The sequence below is a fragment of the Urocampus carinirostris genome, chromosome 1 (assembly GCF_059441175.1).
Source record: "Urocampus carinirostris isolate Australia breed hairy pipefish chromosome 1, RoL_Ucar_1.0, whole genome shotgun sequence".
In the NCBI taxonomy this organism is placed as follows: Eukaryota; Metazoa; Chordata; class Actinopteri; order Syngnathiformes; family Syngnathidae; genus Urocampus; species Urocampus carinirostris.
Window position 1 is genome coordinate 52,814,204 of NC_142349.1, and position 26,337 is coordinate 52,840,540.

The 26,337-nt window shown below is 37.8% G+C and overlaps 2 protein-coding genes across 2 annotated transcripts in view; both read right to left on the reverse strand.

Annotated features, from left to right (window-relative positions):
* Nucleotides 1–4,076: 4,076 nt before the first annotated feature.
* On the reverse strand, nucleotides 4,077–15,151 carry lactb2 (lactamase, beta 2). Its single transcript, XM_088345008.1, has 7 exons — nucleotides 14,950–15,151; nucleotides 12,677–12,837; nucleotides 10,836–10,956; nucleotides 10,594–10,772; nucleotides 7,422–7,570; nucleotides 4,539–4,626; nucleotides 4,077–4,454 (listed from the first exon to the last, which is right to left on the reverse strand). The coding sequence occupies exons 1-7, from the start codon at nucleotides 15,069–15,071 to the stop codon at nucleotides 4,420–4,422; spliced, it is 855 nt and encodes a 284-aa protein (XP_088201134.1). The 5' UTR covers nucleotides 15,072–15,151; the 3' UTR covers nucleotides 4,077–4,419.
* A 6,637-nt stretch (nucleotides 15,152–21,788) lies between these two features.
* Nucleotides 21,789–26,337, reverse strand: part of slco5a1b (solute carrier organic anion transporter family member 5A1b) — a 73,537-nt gene continuing 68,988 nt past the window's right edge. The window contains exons 19-21 of the mRNA XM_088345020.1: nucleotides 26,238–26,302; nucleotides 25,386–25,459; nucleotides 21,789–23,863 (exon numbers count right to left, since the gene is read on the reverse strand). Of these exons, the coding sequence (XP_088201146.1) occupies nucleotides 23,792–23,863; nucleotides 25,386–25,459; nucleotides 26,238–26,302 (211 nt within the window). The 3' untranslated portion in view covers nucleotides 21,789–23,791. The remainder of the gene's footprint in view (nucleotides 23,864–25,385; nucleotides 25,460–26,237; nucleotides 26,303–26,337) is intronic.

The window sequence follows — 26,337 nt, forward strand, 5'->3', positions numbered from 1 at the left end:
ATATCAATTACTTGACGATGACTGGGTGGCTTAAAAAATTATTTGGTATGAGAAGTGATTTACCAGGACCTGGTTCCCTGCCAGTTGGCACAAAGTGAGCAGCTAAATGGTTTTCCAAAACGTGCTTTTAAGCAGTCAATGATTCCTTTTTGGGAACATTTTGTGTCGCCCTGTAAACTTTTACCCATTACTGTGTGTTGCTGGGTAGATTTTTGACAGAGCCAATTGGCCCTTGACAATGGTGGATTCAATATTTAGTTCATTTTTGTTTGTTTTTTTAATAGAGGCAAAAGTACCTGCGAGAAAGTATTTTTTTCAAGAATTTACTTTATCTGATTATATTTCACATGAAATGTACGTATATTAAAACTTAAAAAAGCACTTGGTATTGATTATATAATTGCTGTTAAATATCTATTAAAACAAGTCCACGATACAGATGGAACATGTTATAAATACATATCCTAAACTACAAATATGAACATATAGTCTGCAAAAAAGAAATCATTAAAATATTGAAAAGAGATCGTCACTCATACAACAACAACAACAAAAAAATGCTCACTAGCTTAAACAGTAGAGCCCAGTGATACAGTATGAATCCTCAGGTTGCGAGTGAGCGAAACTGCAGTATAGTGGGGGATAGATACCTATGCTGATTAGCTAATGCAGATAAAAGACATTTAAATAACAAATTAAACAGTAATATGTGTACGATATGATTCAATACAATTTGTATATAGATGTGCTGGAAAAATGAAATTGGATTTACTTTTGGTGTGACGTGGCCTGAGCTGGTATAGTGTAGTAGTGGGTGGATGCATAAGGGGGAGGAGTTGGCAGATTCAAATTTAAACACGTTTTTAAAATGGACAAGGATTACCATGCCCTTAAGAGTTCCTTGCTTTAAATGCCTCCTCATTCTTAACAATTGTCATGATTGTCAATTGGTTACAGCCATGCAACTTAGCAAGGGTAGTGATTCTTGTGCCTTCTTTGTGTTTTTTTAAAATAACAAGTTTTGTTTCCATGGTTACCATGGTTTTCTTCTATATTTTAGCATTACCTTATACTATTGCACTAACTCACACAAGATTCTGAACTGAACAAATAGAAAGGCATTGTGGGAGGTAACTCAGCCAATAATATATTGGCACTGTCATGATACAAAGACGCAAATCGATAGCATACCGGCATTTTATTTAATGCGACCCATAGCAGACAGGCATTTTAGCAGCGCAACTACGTTTTTGAATGAATAATTTTGATATTGACGTCAAATAGTTGTTTTGTTTTTTTTGGGTGGGGGGGGGCTGACTCCACTTCTCTTGTCGGGGCAACTTTTATCTTCTAGAAACGTGTGTTAAAGTTATTGCGTTATCTCCACAAAATTGTAAATATGGACACGGTATCCTGTGGGTGAACACGCTAAAAACATTACAAATACAAAAAAATGCACTTTGAAATAATATTAAATGACAAATATGGTTGTTTTTAAAAAAAAAAAATCATTTTGTTTAGTATGCTGTATTAAAAATTCTGGCTGGCAGTTCAGGGCTCGTAGGTTTTTCCTACACCTGGTTTAGGTCCTTGGTCTGAAGCAGTAAGTTGAAGGCCATTTCTTTAGGAACAGGCTATGAACTGAGAACTGAAAGCATTAAAAAAAAAAAAAAAAAAGGCATTGGAGGAAATAAAAAAAGGCAGGACGCAAGGTTCATTTCAACAATTTACCTTTGCACACGTTCACGGTCGTCTTCTTCCACTATTAGGTCAGTTTTTGCGAAAGTATCCTCTGGTGTTCATTTGTAGTGCGCACAAGCATGCACACAGGTCAAAGTCCTGCCTGCTGCCAATATGCAGAGTTAACACGCTGACACTTGCAAAGGTCACTTGGTCTGTTTGTTGTTCTGACCCATCCATCCACTATCTGCACCGCTTATCCTCAGTAGGGTTGCGGGGGTGCTGTAGCCATCTTCAGGAAGCGGGCAGGGGACAATATTGTCCCTAGGTGTGAATAAGAGAGTGAGTTGTTTGTCTCTGTGTGCCCTGCGACGAGCAACCAGTTCAGGGTGTCCCCTGCCCACTGCCCGGAGACAGCTGGGTTGGGCTCCAGCACCCCCGCGACTCTACTGAGCATAAGCGGTGCAGATAATGGCGGGCGGGACGGACTACTAGCTGCGGCTACTGGTTGAAACTGCAACAACATTTGGAATCATTACAAAAGGTAAATATGTTGGCCTGTAGAGGGATGTGCTTGCCCAAGACACACAGGAAATGCTGCCCTTACGACCCGTATGGTTAAGGGCTCCAACCAACAAATCATAACATACATTAATTAACACTGGAGACCGTTGAAGTTTAGATTGGAGCTGATGCATTTGAATTGGAAGAAGACACACTATGGAAGCCCAATGGATATCATTTGGCAAAATTCCAAAGCTCACTTCCAGGTTTGCATATTTTAGCAGTGATGAACGTGAACCAGCAACAGGACATGAAAGCTAGCAAGCAACATTCAAAGAGTGAGCAAGCTAGATACACCTGGAACAGCTGAAAAGCGCTATTAGCTTTAGTTGGTCAGAGCATGTAAGATTGACTTACTTTAACATCTAGCAGGGGAAGCTACTACAATACCAGTAAAATATTTAATTTGTCAAACGTCAGGACCCTGAATCATGGAACTCAGTGATATATATGGCTAGAGAAGGAAACTGAAAAAAGTGCCAGATGCCTGAATCACAGGACTCACATCAGCTTGCAATATCAGGTGTGGGAGAAGAGCCAACAATAACAATGGCAGTTATCTACGGGCCATAACCTGTAACCAAGTGGCTAACCTGAGTGTCCAAAGAAGAAAACAGTGTGAAAGTAGTCACACTGAAGAAGGAACAGCTAACAAAAACAGTAGCAGCTATCCACAAGCCATAGCCTATTGCCAACTGGCTAGAGAAGGAGCAGTGGGGGTTAAAAAGTGGAAAATGTCTGAATCACAAGACTCAGGCTCAGTTGTTAAAAGTCAAAAGCACCACAGAGAATAGCTATCTTGGCAAAAAGGTCATTTGGTCTTCTGGAGTAGTACAATGGCTACCAAATAGTCTTGTTTAGGTGTAGGACAAAATTATTTTTCGATAAATTTATATACATTTTATTCTATAAATTTTCTATACCTGAAATCATGTTCCCGAGATAGTACATTTTTTGTAATCATGTATCAAGTGTATTATTTAAATGAATGAAGTCATTTAACACCACTAGGGGTTTCTTTAGAATATACACTGTCCCATTAGTTCCCCACTTGTATTTTGAGGGCATTTGTTAATGATTGGTGACTTAGCTGATTTTGGAGCTTGATATTTTTTTAACCAACTCTTCATGAATCATCAGTCGGATTGATGATTGGCAGAAAAAACATAGTGAACTATTTTAAAGTGTCCCAGTGAACAATTAAGTCTTACTCAAACTCTAGGAATTAAAATAAATAGCTCATCTGTACAACGTCTCTACAAAAAATATTTTTAAATGTGTCAGTGGTTTGTATTGGTGCTTGAAATCCTTGAAAATGCGTTCAAGGATTGAAAAGTGCGTGTATTTTGGGTGATGTGCTAGTAAATGCTTGACATTGTTGCCATGTTTCTCAACAAGTCTAGTTAAAAAAAAAAGACACCGACATTGCTCCATGGTGGCTTTGCCATTGCATTTCTTCTTCCCTCGTGATTATCCGCAGCTGGCATTAGCTAGTACAGCATTGTCCCATGAAGCGTCATCTCCCCCCTACGGGTTGCGCCCAAGAGGAAAGGTGCATGCTACGCCTAAACAGGCCACTATGAAATAGGTATTAGTGCTGAGATTACATATCAATTATGGATATTTCTTATAGGCAATGCAAAAAAATTAGGGAAGCGTTTCCCAGTGGTAAATTGTAACGGGAAGAACTTCCTGCTAATGAAATTGGCTGTCATTTTTACCCCAAACCTATATGAAGAGAGATTTGTCTCAAAAACAAATATATTTGCACCTGAATTGTTCAGATCCACAAATATGTCATGTCTGGATAAAAGTTCACGCACGATTAAAAATTCACATTTGTAAATCGCATATATATCCGTGGGTCTGCAATATATATGATTCACACTGGATTTTTCTCTTTTATGGGACTAGATAAACAAGAAATTTGGCTTTGAAATTCCTAAAAAAGTTCTTAAACTTGGCCACGAAAACGGTGTACAAACCCTGGTCATTTAAGGACTTCATGATTTTTAAGATGGTTTTAACACAAAATATTTTGTATTGTTTATTTCTCACTTTTAACACGACTTGATGTCATTTTGATCTTCCATTAATCGTTATTTTTAGTCTCGTTGCTTAGAATACTCAACAACGAAAAACCCTCAATTTCGCATTGGAGTGGCATCGTTGTCATCAAAGGTGACTCTTCCATGATGAATCGCTTGGCACTGATCGTTCCCCCAAAAGAAACAAAATAAAAACATCAACCTCTTTGTTGACATGACGACGCAGCCTCCACACAGGTAACTCACCTTGACTTATTTTGCCGTCTTTTTGTAGTTTTCTCAAGTGGTGCATTAGGTTGACGTGAGCTGCTTTGTGCAGGTGCTCCGGGGTGTCCTGCGACACACACACACACAAAACATTGGTTGAACCCCTTTACACACTAGGGTTGTGGAGGCCCCATTTCCTGCGGTGCGTCTTGGGCAAGTACAGCCTGGTGGCGCCCCTCGCCAGGTCATACATACTGGACTGTCTCAGAAAATTAGAATATTGTGATAAAGTTCTTTATTTTCTGTAATGCAATTAAAAAAACAAAAATGTCATACATTCTGGATTCATTACACATCAACTGAACTATTTCAAGCCTTTAATTATTTGAATATTGCTGATTTTGGCTTACAGCTGAAAAAAACTCAAAAATCCTATCTCAAAATATTAGAATACTTCCTCAGACCAAGTAAAAAAAATAATTTTATAACAGCAAAACTAAATCAAACATTTGAAAATGTCCATTGATGCACTCAGTACTTGGTTGGGAATCCTTTTGCACGGATTACTGCATCAATCCGGCGTGGCATGGAGGCAATCAGCCTGTGGCATTGCTGAGGTGTTATTGATGCCCAGGATGCTTCGATAGCGGCCTTCAGCTCATTTGCATTTGCAGGTCTGGTGTCTTTCATCTTCTTCTTAACTATACCCCACAAATTCTCGATGGGGTTCAGGTCAGGGGAATTAGCAGGCCAATCAAGGACAGTGATGCCATGGTCAGTGCACCAGTTACTGGTGGTTTTGGCACTGTGGGCAGGTGCCAGATCATGCTGGAAAATGAAATCCTCATCTCCATAGAGCTTTTCAGCAGATGGAAGCATGTAGTGCTCTAAAATCTCTTGGTACACAGTTGCATTTACTCAGGACTTGATGAAACACAGTGGACCAACACCAGCAGCTGACATGGCTCCCCAAACCATTGCTGACTGTGGGAACTTCACACTGGATTTCAAGCAACTTGGATTTTGCTCCTCTCCAGCCTTTCTCCAGACTCTGGCGCCTTGACTTCCAAATGAAATGCAAAACTTGCTTTCGTCTGAAAAGAGGACTTTGGACCACTCTGCAACTGTCCAGTGCTTCTTCTCCATAGCCCAAGTCAGACGCTTCTTCCGTTGTCTTGAGTTCAGAAGTGGCTTGACCATGGGAATACGGCTATTGTAGCCCATTTCCCGGACACGTCTGTGAACTGTGGCTTTTGATACCTGGACTCCAGCTTCAGCCCACTGTCTTTGAAGCTCCCCCAAATTCTGGAAGCGGCTCTTCTTCACAATTTTGTTAAGGCTGCGGTCATCTCTCTTGGTTGTGCAGCGTTTCCGGCCACATTTTTCCCTTCCAACAGACTTTTTGTGGATATGCTTTGAAACTGCACTCTGTGAACAGCCTGCTCTTTGAGAAATTTCTTTTTGTGTCTTACCCTCCTGATGGAGGTTATCAATGATGGTCCTCTGGACAGCAGTCAGATCAGCAGTGATTTAGTTTACTGAACCAAGCTGAGTGTTTTTAAGGCTCAGGAAACCCTCGCAAGGCGTTTCGAGTTAATTAGATGATTCAGGTGATTAGTTGAATAGCCTACTTGTATACTTTTTCATGATATTCTAATATTTTGAGATAGGATTTTTGAGTTTTCTTAAGCTGTAAGCCAAATTCGGCAATATTAAAATAATAAAAGGCTTGAAATAGTTCAGTTGATGTGTAATGAATCCAGAATGTATGACATTTTTGTTTTTTTAATTGCATTACAGAAAATAAAGAACTTTATCACAATATTCTAATTTTCTGAGACAGTCCAGTACATACATACATACATACATATATGTGTGTGTGTGTGTGTGTGTATATATTATGTTGTGTTTACTCGTCACCTATTTTATTTCTTTCTCCAAAGGAGAAAGATGGAGGTTTGTAAAAGGTTCCCATGTTCTATTCCTAATCTTTTTAAAGATCCTAGTATATATTTCAAACTTTATTTTCTTGTCCCTTAGCTGCTGACAACATAGCATTCTTTCCAGCTTGTCACGGATGATCAAGTAATTATCTATACCAGGGGTCTCCAAACTTTTGCACAAAGGACACCCAGTTTGATATGAGTTTCTAAAATAACTTGTGCAACTTCTATGTTGTTACCTAGTTATTAGCATTGATTATTGGAAGTCGGGTCAAATAGAATTAGTCAAGGACTAAAAAAATATATAATTTTACGGAAGAAAAAAAAGCTATTTTTTAGAATAGGTCTGTGGGCACCTTAGCTGTTCTTAACTGTGAGGTGCAAAGTTTGAGGTGTCCTTAAAAATGGAAAAATGAAATATGTTCTCTATGAAATATGTGTTAACAATACCCAACTGAGTTTAAAGAGCCTTTATATATATTTTTTTTCTTCACCGCGCCTTTTTGCTTTTATCTTACTTCTACCCTTGTGTTCTTTGCGCTGGAGGAAAGGAGGTGTGGAGTAATTTCACACTCATGGTCTTCTTTTATTATAGGATGAGAATGGTGAAAGTAAGAAAGTTTCAGAAACAGTTCACATGGCAACCCAAACCCGCTCAATTAAAAAGGATGAGTTTGTTCGAACGCGTCTAAGAATTTCACATACTTGCACACGCAACAATAGAAGCTTGACATGGGCCGCAATGACAATTTCAGTCAGACGAGACGATGGCATCAGCGAGTAGAATCTCCTGAATTTACAAACACCACTTTCAAGGGGCATCCTAGTCCCTGCAGGCATCACGTTGTAGACCCCTGATCTATACATTACCCAAAACCCACTCCACTAAAATGGAACACCACTGCCTCAAAAAAATCCAGTTCCAACAACCGCTAGAGGGCAGCAGATATCAGAGGTAATTATTACCAAATGAACTGACCTTGTAGACCATCTTAACGAGTTCTACGGAGGAGAAGGACTTCCCGGCTCCGGTCCGAATGGCGTCCAGGATTTGCTTCTCCCTGGCATCTCGGTGGCTGATGTACTGGCGGATTTTGGTGTCGGCATCCTCAACCACAGGACCGTGACCTGCAAGTCGCATGCCAAAAACACGTATGGGTAATAGTAATGACGTAATACCTAAATATACGACATCATTGCAATTTATTCATTCATTTCTGTATTTTGTCATTAATTTATTTCGGTATTTATTTTGTCACATCTTGTATGGTGTATTTTGTGATTTACTTTGTTGTGTATTCAAATCAGTATTTATTTTTTTATGTACGCTTTCCAAAATTGTTCAATTTTTCATTTATCAGTCCACAGAATGATTTTCCAAAGGTCTTGAGGATAATCAAGATGCTTTTTTGACGAATGTGTTAGAAGAACATTAGGCCAAGAGTAAAGCATGGTGTGATGGTCTGGGGCAGCTTTGCTTCCTTAGGACCAGAACAACTTGCTGTGTTTACAGGATAATGGATTCCTGTGTTTACTCGAAGAACCAGAAAAAGAACGTCCGGCCATTAGTTTGTGCCCTTAAATTCAAGCGCTCTTGGATCATGCATCAGGACAACAATCCGAAACACACCAGCAAGTTTAACTCTGAATGGCTTAAAAAAAAAAAAAAAAAAAAAAAAAAAAAAAAAAAAGGTTCTGGAGTGGGCAAATCAAAGTTTTGATTTAAATCTAACTGAGATGCTGTGGTGTGACTTTAAACGGGGAGTTCATGCTATGAAACTCTCCAATATGGCAGATTTGAAAAAGAGTGAGCCAAAATTTTTCCACAGCATTGTGAAAGACTATACCAATTATCGGTTATTGCTACCAAAGGTGGCCCAAGTTGCTATTAGGTTCAGGGGGCAATTCCTTTTCCACAAAGGGTTGGATTGGCTTGGATGTATTTGGGCCTGAATAAATCGATTACTTAAAAACTGAATTTTGTATTCTCTGTGTGATATTAAAATCGGTTTGATGATCTGAAACCTTTGTGAATCATAAATATGCAAAAATCACTTTAAAAAACTTTTTCATGGGACTGTAGTTTGTGGCATATTTTGGTGGGAATTCTGTCGTGTTCTAATTTTGTCCCAAACTTTGTTGCGTAGGTTTCCGTGTACTGTCGCATATTTTGTCATTTGTCATGAATTTTGACATGTATTTATTTTTCACATATTTTGTTATGTATGTCGTCACGAACTTTGCAGTGAAATTGTAGTGTTTTCAGTCATGAACTAACGTATTTTGTTGTGTATTTTGCAGCGAACATTGTTGCGTATTTTATCGCATGCTTTGTTGAGCATTTACTTTATCACAAATTTTGTCATGTCATTGGTTCTGTATTTTCTTAAACTTTTTTGTGTATTTTGTAATGTATTAATTTCAATATTTTTTATCACCTATTTTGTCACAAATTTATCATGTAGTTTGCCGCATATCTTGCTGCAATTTTTTTTGTGTTTTATTTATTTTGTCACATAGTTTAATCATTAACTTTTTTGTAGTTTATTGTGTGTTTTGTCTCATTTTGTCAGATCTTTGTCACATATTTAATTTTGTATTTATTTTATCACGTTTTCTTGTGTATTTGGGCGCATATTTTGTAGTGTATTTTTAATTTTTTTAAATTATTTTGTCACTTATTCTGTTGCATATTTTGTCCCTTATAATGTCGCATACTTTTTTTCTAAACTTAGTGGCAAGGTTTGTCACAGGCTTTGTATTTTGATGCGTATTATGTTGCATACTAGGTCGTGTATTTTGTCACATATTATGACGCATACTTTGTCATGTATTATGTATCTTATTGTGCATTTTCTCATGTATTTTAATGTATATTATGTCGCCTACTAGGTCATGTATTTTGTCACTTGTCATGCATTTTGTCGCATATTATGTCGCATACTTTGTCATATATTTTGTCAAAATAAATGAAATGAATACCAAAATAAATAAATGACAACATGCATAAATACATGAATAAATTGCATCTGTCCTACATGTAGGTATGACAGCATTTTTTTTCTGTATTTAGTTATTTCCATGGCATATATATATGCAAGTATTTCTTTATCAACAAATGTATTTCCACACATGACCAGCTCGGTAGCCTAGATGGTAGGGCGCCTGCTCCGAGACTGGGAGGATGCTGGTTCAAGCCTAGGCCGAGTCATACCTAAGACTTACAACATTGGTACCCATTGCCTCCCTGCTTGGCGCTCGGCATTAAGGGTTGGAATTGGGGGGTTTGGTCACCTAATGACTCCCAACACAGCAGTTGGGTCTAAAAACCCGGCGCCGATCGAAGGCGACGAGTCACGTCGATAGCTTCGCGTGACAAAATGATTTCCGGTAGATATCATGTTGATGGTTGATACTGGCTGAATAACAATAAATAAAAAATAAATAAAAAAATAAAATAAATACATGTTTATGAAATGAATGAAATGAAATGATCTGCATTTATATAGCGCTTTTCAAGTCAATGACTTCCCAAAGCGCTTCACATTGTGCTTCACATTTCCCAATAGCAGCCATGATCTTTGCAGCCATGTAAGGCGCTAACCTGCTTATTGGGGGTAATTGGGGGTTCAATGTCTTACCCAAGGACACTTCGACATGTAACACGGACAAGCCGGGATTCGAACTGGGATCCCTTAATCCTAAAACGATCGCTCTACCTCCTGAGCTACTGCTTCACATAAAAATCATCGGAAATTGTCTCTTCTCGGCTAATGTAAAAATGTAACAACATTCAACATTCAGAATATAAAACGAAAAACAGAAATTACAATTTACAATTATTAAAGATTCGGACAGCACTTGGGTAAAAACTGTTTGTAAACCTTTTAGTAGCCCTGAATGACTTCAAGCGTCTACCGCTCCGTAATAGATGAAAATGATCATTACCAGGATGACTCTCATCCTTAAGAATATTTGAGGTACGTTTCAAAACTCTATCATTATATATAGATTCCAGGGATGGCAAACCGGTGCCCACAATCTTTTCCGCTGTGCGGATTACAGAATTGAACTTTGACAGATCTTTCTATGTGATTCGATGGCAGGATTGGTCCATCATGAGGATGAAAACAAAGATCTCAGATTCTGACCAGGGTAGATGATCCTGGCGTTGGCGTCCAGAAGCTTTCTGAGCGATCTCATGTAGTCGTGGAGGTCCTCAAAGACAGCCGTCCCCTCGCCCAGGATGCAATCGCCAGAAAAGATTGCCCGTTCCTCCTCCAGGACCAGCGCCATGTGGTCGTCCGTGTGGCCGGGGCTGGACAGAACCCTGAAAACGCGTGAAAATTAAGACGTAGACAAAGAAGATGACGGAGATGCCTTCAAGTCTCACTTGAGAGTTGCTCCTTCCGTGCGGACCACGTCTCCATCTTTCAAGTACGAGTATTTGGTTCTTTCCGAGGTTCCCTGGTCCGGGCTTGACCGAGGAAGCTTGCTGACCCGGACATTAAAACCTGCCACATGAAAATGATTTAGTCAAACCCTGATTGTAAAAGTCCTCCCACTTCAAAAGATGACAGAGGGCTGGACTTGTCAGACTGAAGTTTGCTAGAGAGCAATTAGATGATCTGAGAAAATCTCCTATGGTCAAACCTCAGCATACCTATCATTGGTTGACAGTAGACCCCCGGATACAACGTGAATCCAGTTTGAGGTGGGGATGGCAAAGTGAAATTGCCATGTAGTGGAGGATAGAAACCTAGGCAATTTAGTTAATGTGTTTCCAACCTCCAGTACCCCAGATAAAAACATGACTTTTTGTGCATTTTGTCCTATTTTGTTGTGCGTTTTGTTGTGTATTTTGTTTTATGCGTACGCAACATCGAATAGCATTATACTTAAAATGTATTATATAATTATATTTTACTGCTAATTGTGTGCAAATATTTTATGTTTTTTTTTTTGTTAATTATTTGTTTATGTTTTTGTGCTTTGCTTTAATGAAAGAAAGAAAAAACACAAACAAGTATACACAAAGGAAAAACTTTATTTACCTTAGGTGTGATGTAAATTGAGGCTGATCAAGTGGAGTAACGGGTGGATGCAAAGGGGGAGGAGACAGCGAATCCGAATGAAAACTGATTTTAAAACTTTGATCCCCTCCTTAATCATTTTCCCCATTGTTATGCCTTCTTCATATTCCTTGATCAACGTATTTTTGCCTGAGGGGCTGATCCTGGAGACATACACAATTTATTTTATTTATGAAATAAATATACATGCAGACATCTACATGGTATATTCCTTTATATTTGTTTTTAAATAGATTAGTTTTATCAAGGGCGGCACGGCAGCACAGTGGTTAGTGCGTGTGCGGCACAGTTCTGAGGTCATGAGAAAAAACTTCTGTGGGGAGTTTGCATGTTTTCCCCGTGCTTGCGTGGGTTTCTTCCGGGCGCTCCAGTTTCCTCCCACATTCCAAAAACATGCATATTAAGTTAATTGGCCGGTCCAAATTGTCCCTAGGTGTGAATGAGCGAGTGAGTTGTCTGTCTCTGTGTGCCCTGTGACTGGCTGGCAACCAGTTCAGGGTGTCCCCCTGCCCACTTCCCGAAGATAGTTGGGATGGGCTCCAGCACCCCCGCGACCCTACTGAGGATAAGCGGTGCAGATAATGTATGGATGGATTTTACTCCTTTTCCATCATAAGTTGAGCCCTGGCTGTTTTTCGCTCTCTTTTGGCAGAATCCATGGGTGGAAACACAAACGATGCGCAATGGCGAGTCCTGGTGGCTGCAACCAATGAATAAAGAGACTAAACCATTTGACAATTTAATTCAGGGGGTTCTTACCTAGCTGATGAACCACAAGGACGCTGACTTTGTATACTGGAAAACTGATTGTATAACGAGGAAGATTTCCGTGAGACACAAAGTTCGGATACCGAAACATTCTTAAAATGAGGTTACCATTGAATTGTAGGGAGACAAAGGGAAGGGACATGGCGACAAAGTTGGCACTGAAAACCTTTTTTTGATAGTAATACTTTATTTACTTCTATATATACTGTCATTATATCTTGACCATTTTTGTTTGGTGGGCCGAATGAAGAAGCCTGACGGGCCGTGTGTGGCCCACGGGCTGTAGTTTTTCCCACCAGTGTTCTACACCGTAGTAAAAACATCTTAAGCGTCTCGCGGTATGCCAGGGATCTCCTGTATTCATGTTTCCGACCTGTAACGTCCCTGCAGATGTCATCCACGCCGCCCGTGTGGTCGTGATGCCAATGCGTGAGAAGAATTTCCTGAATTCCGGCGCCAACCATGTTTAGCGCCTCCTTCAGGCCGCTGATATACTCCGGGACCGAGGCTTCGCCCGTGTCGATCAGGACTCGTCTGGAGAACAAGGATTAAGGCTTGAGTCCTGAGATTGGCTTGTTCATTTTGGTCATCATTCAATTAAGTTTGGCTGTGTGACTTGATGTCTTCAGCTATAATTCCCATCAAGGACAAAGGATGAATGAATGAATGAATGAATGAATGAATGGAGTGGAATGAATTAAAATAAATGAATGGATGAATGAAGTGAAATGAATTAATAAATGAATGAAGGGAAATGAATGAATGAAGTGGAATGAATGAATGGAGTGAATAAAAGAAGTGGAATAAATGAAGTGGAATAAATGAATGAATGAATGAAGTGGATTAAATGAATGAAGTGGAATAAATGAATCAATGGGTTGAACGAATGAATGGAGTGAATGAATGAAGTGGAATAAATGAATGAATGAATGGAGTACATGAAAAAATGAATGAATGAATGAAGCGGAGTGAATGAATGAAGTGGAATAAATGAACGATTGGAGTGAATGAATGAAGTGGAATAAATGAATGAATGAAGTAAATGAAAAAAATGAATGGAAACGGTGTAATAGTCTACCACTAGTTTTTGCTGTAGTGTGTCGTGCAACCAAAAACAAGTGCTACAAAGCACAAGGGAGAATATAAACTATGAAGACTCACAGTGACCTAAATGCAGAATTTATCTTCTCACTTTTTTATCAAGTTTTGGAGTTTTGGGTGGTTCCTGTAGCAGCAAAATGGCGGTCAATAATGTCAGTGACTTTAAGGCGAGGCTCATGTTGTGTAAAATAGAAAAAAACATGTTTCTTTTATAGTTTAAGTAATTTTGCTTATTATTCTACTAAATAGTTTTTTAATGAATCTACTTTTTTGACTGACTTACCAATAATATGTCCCGCAGGCAATAGTTTGGAGCCCTTCCTAGCATAGCTACAGATATTTTAAAGTCAAGTAAAGTCATGTTTATTTGTATATCCCTTGATCACAAAGAGTCTCAAAGGGCTGCACAGATCAAAGACTATTGCAAACTACAGACTTTTATGACACCATCCCCACATCTAAAACCTACATGAGGGCAAATGATACACATATCAACAAAAATATAGGCTCTTCATATGCTATAGAATAGAAGTGTGTTTTAAGCTTAGATTTAAACATTTCCACTGAGGTTGGAGATCGTATCTCAGGGGGAAAAGCATTCCACAGCACTGGCGCCCGAATGGAGAACGCTCTCGAACCTGCGGATCTCTTCTTGGCTCTTGGGAGCACTACCAGACCAGCATTTTCAGAGCGAAGGCTCCGAACCGGAACATAGGGGGAAATTAAATCAGAAAGATATGAGCGAGCAAGTCCATGCATGATTTTGTATACTACCAACAGAACCTAAGATAAGGTTGAGTGTCATCTGCGTTGCAATGGAAACTGATATTATACTTGCAAATAATATCACCTAATGGTAGCATGTAAATGCTGAAAAGAAGGGGACCAAGTACTGAACCCTGCGGAACACCACAGGTAAGGTAACCAATGATCTTCTACTGGCAATGGACTCTGGTGCTTCATCACTCTTGCTGCTGCTGGACTGTAGTGCTGCTTTTGACACTGTGGACCGTAATATCTCACTAGAATGGTTGAAAAAATGGATTGGTCTCTCAGGAACCGTCCTCTTATGGTTCAGATCCTACCTCTCAGATAGGACGCACTGTGTTACATATAATAAATAAATGACATCTGAGCTGAATCAAGTCTATTAATCGTGGTTGAAAATATAAATATATGTATTTTGTTGCAGGCCGAAGTAACAGTAAATATTTACTTGTGATATCCCGTTCATTAATTTTATTCAATGATGATAAAAAATTGATTAGGAGTTAAGTAAACATATAATTCGAGTTAATCATGACGGAGTTTGCTTGCAGTTGAACGACGCTGATTTTCGTAACATAATATGTCTTCGAAAATGATGTGTTGGCGTAAACATTTAACGCCGATGTGACAAATAAAAGACGACATCTTTTTCTATTTGGCTTCCTTTCTTCTGTAATCATCATAGCCGAAAATGAACCCTAACGATCTTCGAATTTGCTACAATCCGAACGGAATCAGTCTACGCCTGCCGATCTTCAAAATAAAAGGAGAAGTTACCTGTCTCCGGTTCCGACCAAGTAGGTGTTGGTCCCCTGCAGGGTCATTGGTCCCGGGTTGCATCCCAGGACCCGAACCACGCGAGCAGACAGTTGTTCGATACGAGGAATCAGAACACTCATTGCCGACTGGACCCGAACAGAACCGAGTGGGTGAAAGTTTACCAGATAAGCATTCAAACCGGAGATAGCGTGAGATTGTTCACTTCCGGCCGTCTTCAAAACAAAATGTGACCAGCGATACTGTTTTACCCAGAACGGGCACTTTGCGGTGCTGTTGTTTCACAAACATTTTTAAATCACATACTGTTTGTCGATTCCTGGTGCATTTACATACAGTACTTTTAAAAATACTTAAGTTCTTTAGATTTAAAAAATTGTTACTTTTGCGTACCTGTCAACCTCCACGGCTCCATTCCCGTACAAACTGTCGTATTTTCCCTTACAAAATAATCTTACACCATATTTTTTTTCCGGAATGATGCATGGTGGGAAATCCCCAGGCGGCAGACGCATGCGCACAGTAGCATCAAATCGCTCGCTTTTTTGCAACGAAAAAAAAACGATACCGAGATAGAGGCTACCGTAAACGTAATTGGTACGGCAAAAACGTACAAGTTGACAGGTATGTTTTTGTTTCCAAGAATAAGAATAGAAAAAAAACTCACCGTCAAGAACACTTTGACATCACAGCTGTTTATTCTCACTAAATGTTTGGACTTAAGAAAAACACACAGTACTTTGGAGTATACGTATTTGAATTTAGCATCCAACCATCCATCCATTATCTGCACCGCTTATCCTCAGTAGGGTCGCGGGGGTGCTGGAGCCCATCCCGACTATTTTCGGGCAGTGTGTAGGGGACACTCTAAACTGGTTGCCAGCCAGCGAACAGAGACCGACCAATTAACCTGACATGCATGTTTTTGGAATGTGGGAAGAAACCCACGCAAGCCGGGTTGGTTGCTGGATTTGAACCCATGACCTCAGAACTGTGCCACACACGCGCTAACCACTGCTCCGCCGTGCTGCCCTGAATTCAGTATATTTTATTTTATGTCTTTTTTATTCTATTCTTCTATTCTATTCTATTCTATTCTTATTTATGTCTTAAAAAACCTTCAATCCTCACCTTTAAAACAAAACTATCAAAAAAAAACTTTTTTTGGCGTTGCCTTCAAAGAGAGTATGCAATGGCACCTTCCAATTCTTACTGCATTTAAATAGTTTTTTTTTTTTAAATCGTAGTACTTTGGATAGCGGAGCTTTACTAAATACGTTTTATATTATAATAACTTTTGACTTCCAGTTATTGCTTTTAAAACCCAATACTACGAATAAAAATATAAAAAAGAATTACCTTTGCCCTCAAGGACAGTTTGAAATCAGTTTTCTACTTTTAATGCATTTAAATGTATATAAAATAAATAGTAGCACTTTTGAGTGTCCATACTTCACTTTAATAGTTTTTAACACTAATAACTTTTTTACTTTAAATTCATGTGTTTAAAACAAAAGCACTAAGAATAAGACAAAAATAAATGGGCATTGCCTCCAAAGAAAGTTTGATATCATAACTGTCTATTCTTACTGCATTTCTATACTTTTTTTTAATCGTAGTGCTTTGGATATCTGGACTTTACTACAGTAGTTTTATATGACAATAACGCTTGACTTGTAAATATTGCTTTTAAAACCGAAACACTTGGAAAAAGAATAAAATCTATTTGGTGATGCCTTCCAGGACTGTTTCAAATCACAGTATGCATTCAAGTACTTTAAATACAGGGAGTGCAGAATTATTAGGCAAATGAGTATTTTGACCACATCATCCTCTTTATGCATGTTGTCTTACTCCAAGCTGTATAGGCTCGAAAGCCTACTACCAATTAAGCATATCAGGTGATGTGCATCTCTGTAATGTCGTCTAATGACATCAACACCCTATATCAGGTGTGCATAATTATTAGGCAACTTCCTTTCCTTTGGCAAAATGGGTCAGAAGAGGGACTTGACAGGCTCTGAAAAGTCAAAAATAGTGAGATATCTTGCAGAGGGATGCAGCACTCTTAAAATTGCCAAGCTTCTGAAGCGTGATCATCGAACAATCAAGCGTTACATTCAAAATAATCAACAGGGTCGCAAGAAGCGTGTAGAAAAACCAAGGCGCAAAATAACTGCCCGTGAACTGAGAAAAGTCAAGCGTACAACTGCCAAGATGCCACTTGCCACCAGTTTTGCCATATTTCAGAGCTGCAACATCACTGGAGTGCCCAAAAGCACAAGGTGTGCAATACTCAGAGACATGGCCAAGGTAAGAAAGGCTGAAAAACCACCACCACTGAACAAGACACACAAGCTGAAACGTCAAGACTGGGCCAAGAAAAATCTCAAGACGGATTTTTCTAAGGTTTTATGGACTGATGAAATGAGAGTGAGTCTTGATGGGCCAGATGGATGGGCCCGTGGCTGGATCGGTAAAGGGCAGAGAGCTCCAGTCCGCCTCAGACGCCAGCAAGGTGGAGGTGGGGTACTGGTATGGGCTGGTATCATCAAAGATGAGCTTGTGGGGCCTTTTCGGGTTGAGGATGGACTCAAGCTCAACTCCCAGTCCTACTGCCAGTTTCTGGAAGACACCTTCTTCAAGCAGTGGTACAGGAAGAAGTCCGCATCCTTCAAGAAAAACATGATTTTCATGCAGGACAACGCTCCATCACATGCATCCAAGTACTCCACGGCGTGGCTGGCAAGAAAGGGTCTAAAAGAAGAAAAACTAATGACATGGCCTCCTTGTTCACCTGATCTGAACCCCATAGAGAACCTGTGGTCCCTCATCAAATGTGAGCTTTACAAGGAGGGAAAACAGTACACCTCTCTGAACAGTGTCTGGGAGGCTGTGGTTGCTGCTGCACGCAATGTTGATCGTGAACAGATCAAAGCACTGACAGAATCCATGGATGGCAGGCTTTTGAGTGTCCTTGCAAAGAAAGGTGGCTATATTGGTCACTGATTTGCTTTTGTTTTGTTTTTGAATATCAGAAATGTATATTTGTGAATGTTGAGCTGTTATATTGGTTTCCCTGATGAAAATAAATAATTGAAATGGGTATACATTTGTTTTTTGTTAAGTTGCCTAATAATTATGCACAGTAATAGTCACCTGCACACACAGATATCCTATCCTAAATAGCTAAAACTAAAAAAGCCCCACTCCAACTTCCAAAATATTCAGCTTTGATATTAATGAGACTTTTGGGTTCATTAAGAACATGGTTGTTGTTCAATAATAAAATTAATCCTCAAAAATACAACTTGCCTAATAATTCTGCACTCCCTGTATTGTAGTACTTTGAGTATCTGTACCTTGTGTCACGGTTGCCCATTGCCCTCACTCGGGCCCGCCCATTTGACGCCAGCTGCCGCTCGTTGCCTGATTGGCTTCCCTCCTATTTAAACTCAGTGCTCTCATTCACTCCTTGTCAGTCCATCGACAAACCTTTGTACTTTCAAAACTTGTATTTTGACTCCGTTCGGTATCCTGCTCGTGTCTCCAGATTCCAGTATTCGGTATCGATCTTGCCTGTCTCGTCCTGTCTGGTATTTTGCTCCAGTCTCCAGTATCCGGTATCGATCTCGTCTGTCTTGTCCTGTCCGGTATCTTGCTCGTGTATCCGGTGTCTGTCCCGTCCTGTCTGGTATCTTGCTCTTGTATCTGGTATCGCTCCCGTCTGTCCTATCCGGTATCAATCCCGTCCGGTATCTGCTCATGTATCCTGTATCTGGTATCGATCCCATCTGTCCTGTTCGGTTTTGATCTCGTTTGCCTCTGGCTTCCTGTTTTCCCGCGCCTGACTTCTGTCTCACTTCTTCTGCCCAGCGATCGCCGAATCACGCGCATGACTGCCCCATTCCCGTAAAATAAAGTTTGTGTGAAAACGTTACGGATCTGGGTCCTCTGTCTGTTCGGGTTCTGACACTTTGTGTATGTTGTATTTATTCTGACTTTTTACCTCTTTGTCTTTTAAAACAAAATACTGTACTAAGTTGCCCTTAAGAACCGTTTGAAATCTCATCTCATCTCATTAGCTGCACCGCTTATCCTCATTAGGGTCACCCTGAACTGGTTGCCAGCCAGTCACAGGGCACACGGGGACAGACAACTCGCATGCTCAGTCACACCTAGGGACAATTTGGACCGGCCGATTCACCTGAAATGCATGTCTTTGGAATGTGGGAGGAGTGCCCGGAGGAAACCCACACAAGCATGGAGAGAACATACAAACTCCGCACAGTAAGGCCGGGAGCTGGATTTGAACCCACGCAGGAGGTTCCCACGACCTCAGAACTGTGCCGCACACGCGCTAACCACTGCGCCGCCGTGCTGCCCCTGTTTGAAATCGCAGTTGTGTATTCCTGCTGTATGTATATACTTCAAACAATCAGTACTTTTGTGTATCAGTCCCGAAGTTAGCTATGTAAGTGTTAGCATGTAAAGATAATCCAAAGTCTGGATAGCGGCGAGCAAAAACATAGAAGTAGAGTGATACAATCCATCTGCAACCTTTTTGGGAGTAAAATTAAACAATAAACGTCATTGTCAAGCACAAACTCTGCCAGGAGTGAAACTAGCTTCACACGGCTCACCTCACTTTAGATATTATTTTTTAGGAAGCCTTTTTTTGTTTTGTTTTTTGCTTTACCTTTGGCTGAAAACATTATTTGGGTGATTTTCGGCACAAATATTTTCAGTGCCGAAAATTTATTTCATCGCTAGTTTTAATCTTTTATATACAAATTGACCTTGTTGACTGCGCCAGTATTATTTTATATATATCTATATTTCCGAGGGAATAAAAGGAAAATTGGCGCCAAGCAGGATGTGAAAAAAGATTAGACCAAAGCATTGGAGACCCCCCCTCCCTCGGTGTAATTATGTGAGTAATAGCATTGTGCAGCCGGCCCATAATCTCCACTTGAATCCATTTTCAAATTCAATTTAAATGCTAATGATTTTCTGTTTTTTTGTGTGTGTGCCCAGCAAAAGCGATAGCTGATACTCTGTCCCTAACCAAAACAGCAGCACCATCAGAAGGAGGGCAAACGGTGTCTTGGATGTCGGTGTCTCGTCAGACCGCGTGAGATGTTTGTGGACCGTGTTCGCTAAATTGTCGTTGCTAGGAGATGATAGAGCGCTGTTGCTAAGAGACGAGTGATGCATTATGGATGTTGGATTCCCGATGAGGTCGGCGGTGAGGCCTGGAGGATAGAGAGGCTGAAAAACTTAAAATAACAAATATCCTGGAAATAGTCAGGGTCAAATTGGAACTGATCAAAGTATTTAACTTTTACGCTTTCAAATTTCGGCTGTAGTTTCATTATTATAGTTTAAGAATTCCATGAATTAAATGTTATTCGTTTTTAAAAATGCATATATCTTTTAGTAGTTAATTTCATTTTGAAAATAAAAATAGGTAAATACAGTACCCCCCTTTTTGTTAATTTGACCAAAAATACTATCAATTCGTAATCAAATAATTTGTTATTATAATTCCTAGAAATGTTCTTCATAAAACAGTATATATCAGTAATAAAAAAATATAATAACTAAAAAAATCGTTTTTCTTAATTTGACCTTTAACTTGATTTGACCAAAAATTAAATGTTTATTAATCATATTTTCTTGATAAAATAATTCAGATGTATACTAGAAATATAATAAAAATAACATTTTTGTTAATTTGACGTTTAACTTGATTTGACATGAACATTTAATTTGTAATAACATAATGATGAATGAATTAATGTATTTCTTATAAATGTTTATGAATAACTTATCCATAAAATAATATAGATTTAAAATGAAATAAAATACATTTTAAAAATGTGTTCCTTTCGTTAAATTGAATACTTGATTTGACCAAAAAATTACTAAAATGTGTAGTGAAATAATAATTAAGTAATATTGAATTGATTTAATTCTTAGAACTATTAATTAATTAGTTAGAAATAAAAGAATACATATTTATGATAAAACAAAAATTATTTTGTCTTGTTAATTTACCAACCAATATTTCACTTGATCTGACAAAAATTCAAAATTTTAATAAAAAGTTAAACAGTTCATATTTGATGAATAATACATATTTTTGATTATATAAAACAAAGTTTTTTTTCTTCTATGTCACTTTGGCATTTAAAGCTATTTGCCAGAACATAATTTCATTTTGTAATAAGAGAAATCAATTATTGATTGCTGTAATTATTGATCCAGAAAATAATACAAATTGATAAAACAAAAACATTTTGTAAAAAATAACGTATCCTTCGTTTATAATTTGACTATTAGCTTGATTTGACATTAGGCTGAGCAAAAATGTAACAATATTAATAATAAAATAAATGTACTTCTTAAAATGTTAATTAATCAGGTATACATAAAAGATACATATTATCTTCAGCAAATTAAAAATAATTATTAAAAAAAAGAAATAAATATTCATTATTGATAAAGCAAATGGTAGGTTATTCTATTTATTTCATAATGTATTAATGAAGTAACATATTAATTTAATATTTTATCTTTAATTCCAAATAAGAAATACATATTTATTAATAAAAAAAAAACAATAAAATTTGTCAATTATTTCTTAATACACTATAAAATACAGAAATTGGAATTTAACCAATCAGAAGCCATTTTTGACCATTTTTGGGGTGCTTATTTTTTGGAAGGTTAATACATCTTTTTTTTTTTATATAATCCATACTGTTCTCTTTTACAAATGAAAAAAAAACACAATCCTTTAATAACAATAGAATAAAATAAAAAATGAACAATCCTTTTAGACATCACCATCCTTTTTTATTGACACCAATAAAACAAAATTTGTGGCTCTTCTTTACAACGTATGTGTAATTATACTTGTTATGACACAAAAACATCAAATCAATCCAATAACCAGCAAAGAATAATCGAACGCTTCCTTTAATCTTGTCTAATAACGATACAATATCGATTAATATTGACAATATCAGAAGCCATGCACGATGAAGGAAAGATCGGAATAAGGCGAACAATTTCAGGAAAATCACAAATGAGATTCCGAGCACTAGTTAAAAAGCGCTGAATTCTATCTTGTGGGAGGGAACACAGACCACTCCAGGCCAAACTGAAGCGGCTCCTCTTATTTAACCGTTATCGGCGCCACAGATTAGACCTCACAGTCTAAAATTGAATCTATTTCATGCTCCATAAAAACAAATCAGCAATATTTGTAAGGTGTATCTTCACTTTGAATACATCTCATGCCAAAAAACAGTTTTGAAACTAGCACAGGTTTTTATTTTTCGTACAACTATCGTAGCTATAACGACGTGTCGGGATGTCGAGACGACCCATCGAAAGCACAACTAGTTACCAAGAATACCGAATACGACTAAACAAGTGCGAGATCGAGAAAAAGTTCGTGAAATGGTTTGAATTTGTGAGAAAATCTCGATTAACCTGGAATTTTTTTTTCTGAAATTTGCTTTCAATTGAGTCATAAACTTAAAAATTGGAGCTGTTTGCAGCCCAAAGCTTAATTATAAAGTTGGTAGACACCAAAATCACCCAACCCAAAGAACAAAATATATGACCCTGAAATAAATCAATAAATTAATGATTTCAAAGGTCACAATTTTGCAAAAAAAAAAAAAAAAAGTGCACTGATTTGACAACAGATCACATTTTTGTACAATTCAATGGTAAAAATGGGACACTTGAATTTGAATTTTGGGACGAAACTAAAAAAAAAGGCGAAACACAGCCAAAGCACGACTAAAATGTAAACTTTAGGAAAAGTCTGGCCAGAATTTAAACATTAGCCTAACTTCGCTAATATGTAGAAATTAGCGGTAGTCTGTGTAGTTTTGAAACATTATCCTAGGTATGGCTAGCACATACACATTAGCCAGCTAGCATGTAGAGATTAGCGGAAGTCTGGTTAGTTTTTCAACATTACCCAATATCATGCTAGCTGGTGAAAATTACGACAAAGTCTAGCTAGCATGCAAACATTAGCTGAAGTCCAGCTAGCATTTGAACGTTAGCCAAAGCCTGACTTGTTTAGGGATCTTATTTAATCTTGAGAACTATTTATGCTCAAAATATAAATAAAAATATAAATATTCGGTTTCATTTTAAAATAAATATGTTTTGATTTAGTTAATTTTTTTACCAAGAAAAACTACAAAAATAAGTTTTAAAATTGGGATGAAAAAAATACGGTCCTCTAAAATGGAGTCCATGTGATCAAACTTGCCTGGACATCCTGGAAGGGGGGTTTACCCCATGTGCGGCCCCTCCTCAAGGATTCTTCATTTTCCTCACACTGAGGTCTTTGAGTTTTTCCTTGCCCTCATGTAGGTTTTAGATCAGGGGATGTCGTAATGGTAGTCTATTTAGCGCTTCTAGACTATGTGTGATTAAGGGTGTCACATATAAACATAACTTGACTTGTATGTTATTTTGAGAGTCAGTGTCAGTGTGAGCAGTGGTCCACAGCAGCTCACCAGTGGCTTCATTTTGCATTTTACATGTTTTTCTCATTGGACTAAAATTAATATTTCACGTCAAATATTAGGTAGCAGAAACCATTGCTAGCAAACTTTAAACAAAGCTTCGACGTATTTAGCCGTCGATAGCGAAGAATCAAAAGACCGAATGCGAGAAAAAAAGAGAAAGTGGACGGAAGAGGAAGAAGAGCGCTCGTCAGACCGCAAAACAGTCGAGAAAATGCTCGCTAGCTAGCAGGCTAGCCTGCCCGCTAGCCTGCCCGCTAGCTCTCTTGCTAGCTCTTCGGCTACTGAGGAAGCGCTTTGAGGATAGCGTTGACTTCTTCGGCCACCGTCGTCAACGCAAACTCAAATTGATCCTGTCCACAACAAAAAAATTAAATAACATTTAATAAACAGAAAAGAAAATCTAACTTTCATATATAATATAAAATGTGTGTATGCATTTATATACATATATAAAATAAATGGCAAAGGTGAAATATTGGCAAAGTGAGACCTCTCCACTTTCTGGCTGATTCCTAGTAGACTGCTCGGAGGAAGGGTAAAAAGCTTTCAAAATAATAGTACTAACGGGAAGTAGCAGCTGAAATATTGCACCCTACTTTGATTAGTTTCCCAGCATGCTTTGCCTCTGCCAAATGAGATTACGGTAGCTAAAAAAGTTTGTTATTGGAATGTTCTATATTTTTTCGATGTTTTACTTTGAAGCCGAGTACCCTCATTTTCATCTCGTTTTAATTTGAAAAAAAATACCGAAGTGTACTGTTATGTTCGGGTTTCCCTAATATTTTTATGTTTTTGTAATATTTGCTTTTATTTATGTTTTTTACTCGTATTTTCTTTTCTTTTTTCTTTTTTAAATATGTTTTTCCATGTTTTTCTAAAAAAAATGTAATCATTCTTTTTTGTTTTGCCTCCCCCAAAAAATCTTACAAAATATTTTTTGTTTAAGATATTCAAAACTATTTCGCCATTTTTTTCTTATAATATATATTCTTCAATAAAAATTGGGAATTTAAAAAAAAATCTGAAATATTTGAGGAGGAAATAATAGATATCAGCTTTCGTGAATACTTTTTTTCCCAAATTTTTGTTTTTGGCATAATTGTTTTTAGTCCAGGTTTATTTTTCTGTTTTTTTAAATATTTTTCTCAAGTGCTTCAGAAAAGATAATTGCTCAATGTGTTTTTGTGAAGATAATTTTTCCTGATTTTACAGAATATTTCTTTCTGCACCTTCCTAGTTTTGAAGATTTTCTGACGTTTATTTGGTTTTCCATCCAAAAGATTTTCCTGTTTTTGAGAAATATATACTTGTTTTCCTTTACCAGCAATAATTTGTATTTGTGTTTATGTTTTAAGGAATGTATGCAGCGAGAATCTCATGTAGCAAGATTTCAGAAGTTCCTACCCTGTTGAGGACCTGTTGAGAATGCAAAACTCCTATATGATAAGACGCAGAATTTAATTTAGTTGATAATTTGTGTTATTTAAAGGGACAGTGTATCATCTTTAGTGCTTCCTAGAGATACAAAATAAGTTTATTCAGTAAAAAAAAAACACTGATTTGAGTATTAGGCAAAAATAGATTAACTATCATACTTATGTTATTTTTTTCCTGAAAAAAAAAATCATAGGTCAAGAGATTTGTGTTTCTTTTATAAAGCGGAATCCATACCTAGTAGGCACTGCTATGATTGTTTGGCGTCTTGCTGCTAGACTGTGATCATTTGGCACTGGTTTTACAGTGCCATGTAGTGGTAAAATATTACACAATGGGGCTTTAAGTTTAAAAAACAAAAAACATTGGGTACCATGTTGCGTTTGAAATCCATTTTTTTTCCACTTTCAAAAGGAAAACAAATCTTTTTTTTCTGACCTTGGTTTGAACCATCCCAGGCCGCTGGTCCCGCAGGTGCTCTAGAGTGGCCGCCATGTCCATCTCCTTGGCGCCTGCAAACATCACAAAAATATATTAACAATCGAATTTAAGTTAAAAAAAAGAAAGAAAAGAGAAATACTCCATAAACACTGACATAATACAAAAGAAAAAAACAAAAAAACAATACATGAGAGAAGTACGATTATTTTTGGTGTGATGCCACAAGGCAGTGCGACACTATCTTGTCACTAGATGAATATTTTTAAAGCACCATCACTTGTTTTTTAAACTTTCACCATATGGCGGCAGATGAAAAGGTGAAGTTGTACTTTCCCTATTATAACTATTTACAAATGACAGTAAATATTAAAAAAAATATGCATAGAAAATAACATTACATTTATTATGTCAAATGGTATAGGCCTACACCTAGTACAGTAAACGTGCATACAGACTGTAATGACAAAGATTTCATAACAAAATTCAAGTACTTTATGTCAACACTGTTGAACTATAAATTTGCTGTAAAGCTGTCGTAGGTTTTTTAACCAAAAATGCATACCAAGTAAGGGGAAAGTGCATAAAACTTGTGGTGTCAAAGATAAATCTTCCGTAAACAAAAAATCAAAGTTCCTTATGTAAACATTGTAGAACACCCGTCTCTTGCACCAAACTGATTCAAAGTTTTAAAACTGCATTTTGTATTATAGGTGTGATATCAAAATTGTTTTGATGATCTCAAACTTTTTTGAGTGATAGATATGCAAAAAAAATCCACAGAAATCAGGAAGGGGGCAATAATGTTGTGCCTATTAGCATGAGGGAAACTATTTGAATGTCCATGCCCACCTTTGGCCATCCGGTTGAGGACCATGTCGATAAGGATGTACGTTCCGCTTCGGCCGGCTCCGTCGCTGCATTATGAAAAAAAACAAACAATTATTGTCGA

Bases quoted from the DNA above. Each gene is read 5' to 3' on its own strand.
- lactb2 (XM_088345008.1), bottom strand. From the start codon at position 15,071: ATGAGTGTTCTGATTCCTCGTATCGAACAACTGTCTGCTCGCGTGGTT. The intron at 12,838-14,949 runs GTAACTTCTCCT...CTTGTTCTCCAG, and splicing joins TTGGTCGGAACCGGAGACAG to ACGAGTCCTGATCGACACGG. The intron at 4,627-7,421 runs GTCAGTTCATTT...TGTGTGTCGCAG, and splicing joins TCGTTAAGATGGTCTACAAG to GACACCCCGGAGCACCTGCA.